The sequence below is a fragment of the Xiphophorus maculatus genome, chromosome 10, assembly GCF_002775205.1.
Source record: "Xiphophorus maculatus strain JP 163 A chromosome 10, X_maculatus-5.0-male, whole genome shotgun sequence".
NCBI lineage: Eukaryota > Metazoa > Chordata > Actinopteri > Cyprinodontiformes > Poeciliidae > Xiphophorus > Xiphophorus maculatus.
The window spans coordinates 9,461,425-9,469,290 of record NC_036452.1 but is presented as its reverse complement, the minus strand read 5'-3'; the positions used below and the strand labels follow the sequence as shown (position 1 = coordinate 9,469,290).

The following is a 7,866-nucleotide window of genomic DNA, read 5'->3' as shown; positions in this document are numbered from 1 at the left end:
TTTAATAAGTTGTAAAACATCGTGTTCATAAACGCAATTATAAATGAAATTGTCTGTGTAATAAATCTGTATAGTATATAACTTTTCATTCAATTTATTGACAAGTTTATACATAATTAAATTCATTGAGTTGCTCCTGCGTAATGCTTTACTTGCAGATTATTTTAGTGGTTATTAATCTGTTCATGTTGATTATTAAGAGAGATGTGGTGTTTAAAGTTAAACGGGTTCTTAATGGCGAGAGGCCGACAGGAGACAATGACGACATAAGTGGGTTTAATTGGGGAAAATGTTCATAATCTTGTTGCCTGGGTGATCAAGTTCTGTTCAAATCAAATTTCTCCTTCTGTTTTGCGGTTGGCCGCTCTCCAAGCTTTGCGTCATCTGTCCCGTAACTGCACTCACATTCTGCGTACAGAGTCCAAATTTGCCATATTCCTCCTCTCTGTGACAGGAAGCTGTAAAATCATATTATCTCTGCCTCTGCGCACACAACCTGCCGTTCTACTGAGTCTGGATTTTTGTCACTTTCCACCCAAAACAATCATAGCCATCGTTGGCTGTCAGGGAGATCGAAGTTAAACCTGATATATATCAAATAGTCTACTGCTCCTCCCTCTGTAAGCTAATTATGTGCCATATATGTCTACATAAGAAGTTTTTTCCCATTTCAGGCAGGAGAGGAATCGTTTTCTGTGAGCAGAATAAAAGACCCTCAGCTCAAACAGCAGAGACGTGCAAAAAGCTGCAGAGATGACCGGCGCCGCCTTCCTCCTGCTGCTCATCTTGACAGGCAAGTTTCTTAAACCTGCACACCTTAAACATAATCACATAATGTTCCTCCCATTTTGTCTGGGGATTTTAGTTTTTAAAATTTCAGTAAGAGATCTTCTGAAACTTTAGGAAAATAATTACTGAAACCGGAATATTATGTGATCAAAGGTTTCAAGTTACTTCTGGGCAACACTTAAACTCAAAATGTGAATGAAGTAATTTACCAGAAACCTATAATCTCTGCATGATTTTATCAAAAACAAATAATAAAATCACCCTCAAAAAATGGTAGTTGTAGATGAAATTATAGTTTTCTAATTTAATTTTAAATTGGATTTTCAACTAATCTAATTTAAGTGAAAATTGATTTTTATCTTTCTAAATAAATAGTCCATAATGTCTAGTTAGTGTAAATATCTAGATTTCTTTAGAATATATTTCAAATTGTGTAATAACCAAAAGACGCCTCTAACCTTTGTATTAATGTGTTAATAAAATGTTAATAAACAATAAACTAAACTAAATGTACTTTTATTAATTTCTTGAGAGTAGATACATGCATTATATTGATTTCTAGCTAAAATCTCTAAACTCAAATTGTATTTTTTTTAAATGTAAACACTTTATAATTTTAATTATATATGTTTTTAAAAATTGCAGAAATCCTCGACTGTTTCTCTTTAGTCAACTGTAAAATGTAGAAAAACAATTGAAAACACATAAAGAGTACTAAAAATAATGAATCATGTATATAAATAAAACTTAACAAAATTTAATGTAAAGAAAATTTCATCTTCCAAACAACATATACATAAAGACATAAAATTGTATATAATATATATATTGATTATGTGCTATTTCTAATATTGCTATAAAATGTATTTTTAAAACCTCCTCCCAAAAAACCAAAGCACAGCTAATATGATAACACAGTACAAGGCAATATAGGGAATAAAATGTTTGTTGAAACAAACAACATATACAATATTTTCACAAATGTAACATTTGTCTTATTTTAAGTTTAACATGCATGAAATAACTAGATTTTACAGAACTAGATTTAAAAAAAATCTGGATTAACAGTAAATTTTGAAAATAAAAACTACTTTACTAAATATACAACGCTTAGGAGCAACGTTTAAGCTATAAGCCTTTAGTTTGTACACAAGATTTCCAAATGAAATCCTGCAGGATATCTGTTCCTCTGTAGATGACGGGTCCTGCAAAGTGTGCAGCTATCAGGACGTTCTGGACTACCTGAACCTGACAGCGGACAACAGCGTGTTTAAACTGACCCGGCCCGTTCGGGACCACACACACATCACTGTGGTGAAGCTGGACATTATCGTCTATGCCATCCTGGCGGTGGTACGGGGGCCGCACTGCAGCTTACAGGATGTGTGATTTCTCAGTTACCTGAAAGGTTTTTCACATGTCTTTGTCTTTATCCTCAGGTTGAAAAAACACAAACGTTTGTTCCTTTCATCTGGGCGTCAATGGTCAGTCAAAACTGAGATCCGGAAACGTCTAAAGTGCATAGCTTGTATCGTTATTCACCTTCTTGTATTCTGCTTGACTCCGTTGTTCAATTGATTTCTGCTCAATTTACTGCAGCAGTGGAACAACGAGTTCATCTCATGGGACCCGGCTCAGTTTTGTGGAATCACTCAGATTTCGGTTCCTAAAGATCTGCTCTGGAAACCAGATCTTTTCATCTACGAGATGTAAGCCTACATCACACACAGACATTTACAACAAAAGAAAAACAAGCAGATTATTTAATTTAGACACATAAACATTAAGATTTCAATGCATTTTCTTTGCTTTTTATGTGACAAACCAACAAAAAGTAGTGTATGACTGCAAAATGTTAGGAAAATGATGCCAGTTCACTTTTTTTTACTGTTGAAAAAAGCGTAATGTATACTCCTAAATAAAATTCAGTGTTATAACTTGCCTTCAAAACATTGCATACCATCCCCACAGTAAAATATTAGTGGTGGTAGCATCATGCTGTGGGAATGTGAAGTTAAATATAGGCTAATCCTGAAAGAAAATATGTTAGAGGTTGTAAAATGCTTACAAAAGAGGTTGAAACTTCGACTTCCAGCAGGAAAATGAGCCTAAACACACACCCAGAAATAAAGCAAATTGGTTGAGATCAAAGCAAATTCATGTGTTAGAATGGCCCAGTCAAAGTCCAGACCTAAATTAAACTGGAAATCTGTGTCAAGACATGAAAATTTATGTTCTCAGATGATTTCCAACCAATCTGACCAAGGTTGAGCTATGACATAAAGAAGAATGGGCAACAATGTGAGTCTCTTTTAGATGTGCAAAGCAGGCAGACACATAATGATGGCTGAATACGACTCTATGTGAGACTTTCCAGATATTTTTATTTAAACCAAAATATTGAAAAACATGTCAGGGTTTTTTTCACTTTACAAATATACAGTACTTTATTTGAAAGGTGCATTTAAGAATAACAATGCCAATAACAATAAGAATACCACATATGGTTGCAACTTGTTAAAAAGACATTTCACATTTAATCATACTTTTTATTCATATAAGTTGAAAACCAGTTTACGAAGACTTCATAAAAATACCAAATAACAGATTCAACAGAACTTAAAAAATACCAAACAGTTCCCAGCAAAGTGTCATATGTTGGGTGGACACTCTAAATTTCTCTTAGATTTGAGTATTTCTGTTGCCCTTTGATGGACTGGCAACCAGCTCTTCCATGACCTTGTGAGGAAAACCCCCATGTTTATATGTATGCATTAATGCCTGGAGTATATGTGAAGTTAAAACCACTTTAAAAAAAGAAACAAGCTAAAAGAACCAGCCTAAAACAAGAAATGTAAACATATGCAACAGATTATTAAATTACACAAGTTTCCTTATTGTGCATTATTTATCTCCTCTGTTTGATAACTAGGTCAGTTAGTTTACTGTGTTTTCATTTTTATTAAAGTATGCACCGCTATTTACAGAATAATGATAAGCAAACAGTTATCCTGCAGCTATAAGAAGAAAACCAAGCCTCTGTTGGTTCAGTTTATTTCAGATTTTATGTAAATGCTCCCAAATCACCCCATAAAAAGAAACATGCTGTACATGTGTGTTTTGCATCAGGATAGAGAAGGACGACTCGCCTCAGTACCTGAACATATTGGTGAATTTTGATGGCACCATCATTGCTGGTGACGACATTCGTGTTGTCAGCACCTGCAAGATGGACGTCCACAAGTTTCCCTTTGACACTCAAGAATGCAGCATATCGATTGGTTCTGCAGTTTACTGCGGTGCGTTTCTGCCAGTGTTATGACTGCCACATGGCTTTTATGAATTGCCTTTCATTTGTTGCTTTGTGTTTTCTCTGCCAGCAGAGAAGGAAATGCGAATTCTTGCCTCTTCGAACTCGTCTCGAGTTACCCAGTTTTCACAGCAGATCATGAAGACGCAGGGAGAGTGGGAGTTCCTGCGTCTGTCTGTCAACAACTCCCTTCTTACCTACGAGAATAGAAGCTGGGACATGCTCATGTATACAGTATGTAACACACACTTAACACCAGGTCTGTCGCAATAACTCATTTTGCTGGACGATAAATTAACCCAGAAATTATTTTGATAATCAATACTCTTGTTTTTTAAACTAACAACATGATAATGGCATAATAATGCAAGTTCACCCAATCAAGGACCAATAAATTTCATTTTGTACAAAATACTCTATACTGGAATACATTTTAAATATCCAAAATAAAGCACAACAATCCAAAACATAAAATAAAAAGGAAATAAAAACTAAAACATAACTAAAAACGTAAATAACATGACTTATGAAAAAAATAAATAATCACAAGAGTGAAATTTATCTAGCTCATCTTAATTGAGTAATTGCTATTGCGACAGGCTTATTTAAAACCTGCAAAAACAACAAAGTGAAGAAAGGCAATTATTATAAAGCTGTTTCTGGAAGTACGTCTCTGCTTGATAAAAATGTCTGGACAATTTTAGATGCTCAAAAATCCAGTAACATATTTTTCTATAGCAATAGTCTTGGAAAAATACTCTAAAATGAATAAAGCCAAGTAAAACAATCTCAGTTAAATATTATGTTAAACAGTTTATATGTATTTCCTCAGGTCACCATAAAGAGAAGGCCCCTCCTCCATGTCATAAACTTCCTGTTGCCCATCCTGTTCTTCCTCTCCCTGGATCTCGCCTCCTTCTTCATCTCGGACCATCGAGGGGAGAAACTGGGCTTCAAAGTCACGGTTCTGCTGGCCATTTCTGTCCTCCTGGTCATCCTTAATGACATTCTGCCTGCCATGTCCAACAGGACTCCACTGATAGGTACAAACTGTGTACTAAACACAAATCTATGTTAAACTTCTCAAGCAAACAATACTAATACAGTTTCCCACTCCACTTAGCAACCTACTGCATTGTGATTTTTGCTCTGATGCTGCTGAGTCTTTTGGAGACGATCCTGGTCACGTATCTGATTGAAAAAGATGAGTTCAGCCCACAGGAGAACCAGGAGAGCAAGCAAAAACATACCAAAACTAAGAATTGTGACAAAGGTGAGAAGCATCAGATCAGTAAGTCTCACATCAATGCATTGTTGCCCAACTTGTAGCGGCACAACAATAGTGTCAAACTTTACTCTTTCACATCTCCTCTTTCTTCCATTATGTACATTAGGTTTTGACTCCCAGTGCCTTAAATAAGAAGTCATAAAATTCTTGGTCATAATATTACTTCTCCTTTTGGATTTTATGAAAGGAAAGTTACAAAGTTTGTTGTTTTATTCCTTCAGTTAGAAGAACAGTCCAAATAATAAATGCAGGCTATGTCCCGCAATACATAAATATTTTAAACATTTACATGCTAAATTCAAGTTTTTAAAATGTCCGTAAAGATGTTTTAGCTGTTTGTTTCTATAAAGTCCAGGGCAAGGTGCTTACTCTTTTTGTGCTTGTCCATGCCTTTTTATTATACTTAATGTCTGCAGACTAATTCCTGAAAATAATTATTTTGCTTTTAGAAGATGAGGAGCATGCCATCTGTAAAAGCATCTGCAGAGATGCAGAAAAGGAAAGGCAGCATGAGATTCTTCCTGTACTTGAAGAGGTATGACATAATATGTATGTAGAAACTCATATTTTGCATTAAATTTGGCCCTGAAAACTGTTTGCATGTTCCAGAAACAAATTTCTACCCAGATGCAGTAAAACATAGAAAACTGAAACACTGTTGGGACTTTTCAGAATATTTTAAATGTGATAGGACAAACAGTGGCCTGATAATTATCATACAAATCTAGAATATAGACAAATTAACATCCATAGCCAGTTTTTACATTTCATTTTTTTTTAAATTGAGTGCTAAAGCAGGTGTGTTATGGTGTGACTTTACTTATTTGTTGGTATTTCACTCTTGTTTGTACTATTTTTTACTCTAATGCCACTTTAGTAGTACTAAATACAACCAGAAGTTTTGAGATTAATCTCAAATTGTCTGAGTTGGTTTTGACAGAAATTTACTTCTGTTTTTTTCTATCTACAACAACCCTAATATGCTAATGTGTATAGTCTGCTTCAAATAATCTGGCCCAGGTTATTTGTGCGTTCTCACAGCCCAGCATGGTGATAGCCAGCTACTCTTGTTCATGAGTGAAGTCTCAGCAGTCTTGCAAATTTGTGCCAAATAGTGTCCAATGCAACAAGAACAATACTAGCATCTGATTATCTCCAGGTGAACAGCACTATTCTGTCAGGAGAATCTCATATGCTGCTGTTGATCCTGGATGAGCTGAAGAAGCTGCAGAAAGCCGTTTACGTCCATCTTGGCTACAGAGAAGAAAAAGTAAAGTTGGTGTCTTGGGCAAAAAGGATCAACAGATCTTTCTTTATTTGCTACACCGTCACAGTTTTACTCTTTCTCTACCTTATGTTCAGAGAATGGAAGTCGTAGAAACATAAGCTAATGTGTTCAAGTATAGTTGAATTCCTTGCTGTAAATCGAACTTGTTAATATTAAAATGTGAAAGTTGTCCAGTTTTCCCCCATTTTTGGCAGCTGTTTTACACATGCAATCTGCGTTGTTTTGGCCGGAAGTCACAAAGCAGACTTCACTGAATACATCCACAGAGGCACCTTTAATTCACAGATGTCAGCGGATGTAAAAGTGATCAAAGAGAAAGAAAAAATGTTTTCCCAGAGAAAGCTCCAGCTCCTTGAAGATCACGGGACCCTAGATACAGGGAAGTATTTGATTTACATTTTTAGTGTGTGTTTTTAAAATGCAGCTGCACATTGTAAAAGACAAAGTAAATAATTTACACACAGTTTAAAGGTTACATATGTACCTGATCATAAAGATATCCCAGTAGAGTTAATACAGGTATTGCACAGACATATGTGGAAAAGTATTAATGTGGGGTCTATTGTCAGAAAAAAAAAATCAAATCTGTGCTTTCTTGACTGAGTTAACATGTTATCTGTAATAAATACATGAAAAAAGGTCTTGCTTGAATTAGTCCTGCTTTGCGTACTTAACATAAAGCCGTAGTCCAGATCCACATTTTCTTTTTATTTATTTCTCTTTGGGTTCACACTATTAACTACCTTTTAAATATAAACATTCACTCTAGTATTCTGACTTTGATGTTGATGTGTCCCAAACACGAAGGAAAACATGAATGCACATGAAAATAGAGGAAAAAACAAATGATTATTACCTTTTTGCTAATAAATTTGTGGACTAAATCACAGGCTTTGCATATTCTTCTATACAACATGATCTTATTCCAATTTTTAGTTGAAAAATTAATTTTAGCAAACAATTGACTGCTTATAATTCATAATAGGACATTAATTGTCCTATTAATGATGGCACATTTTTCAGAAAGATGATGTTTGTGAATTACAAACTTTTTGATTTATGATCTGGATGTAAATGGATTATTATCTTTTGATGTAAGCCACATTTATTCAAATTAATTGAGGTTAACGCTTGAAATACACTCTGACTGTAATGAATCTATATACATGTTTCAAATGTCATTAGTTTCAA

The 7,866-nt window shown here is 34.7% G+C and overlaps 1 protein-coding gene across 1 annotated transcript; it reads left to right on the top strand.

Moving 5' to 3' along the window:
• The first annotated feature begins 753 nt into the window (after positions 1-753).
• Positions 754-5,428, top strand: LOC102224890 (5-hydroxytryptamine receptor 3A-like). Its single transcript, XM_023341220.1, has 8 exons — positions 754-793; positions 1,985-2,142; positions 2,229-2,273; positions 2,389-2,498; positions 3,919-4,088; positions 4,173-4,333; positions 4,932-5,142; positions 5,223-5,428. The coding sequence occupies exons 1-8, from the start codon at positions 754-756 to the stop codon at positions 5,426-5,428; spliced, it is 1,101 nt and encodes a 366-aa protein (XP_023196988.1).
• The last annotated feature ends 2,438 nt before the right edge of the window (positions 5,429-7,866 follow it).

Coding starts and splice junctions, on each gene's coding strand:
- LOC102224890 (XM_023341220.1), top strand. CDS start 754: ATGACCGGCGCCGCCTTCCTCCTGCTGCTCATCTTGACAG. Junction 2,274..2,388: donor CTTTCATCTGGGCGTCAATG/GTCAGTCAAAAC, acceptor AATTTACTGCAG/CAGTGGAACAACGAGTTCAT. Junction 5,143..5,222: donor CAACAGGACTCCACTGATAG/GTACAAACTGTG, acceptor CACTCCACTTAG/CAACCTACTGCATTGTGATT.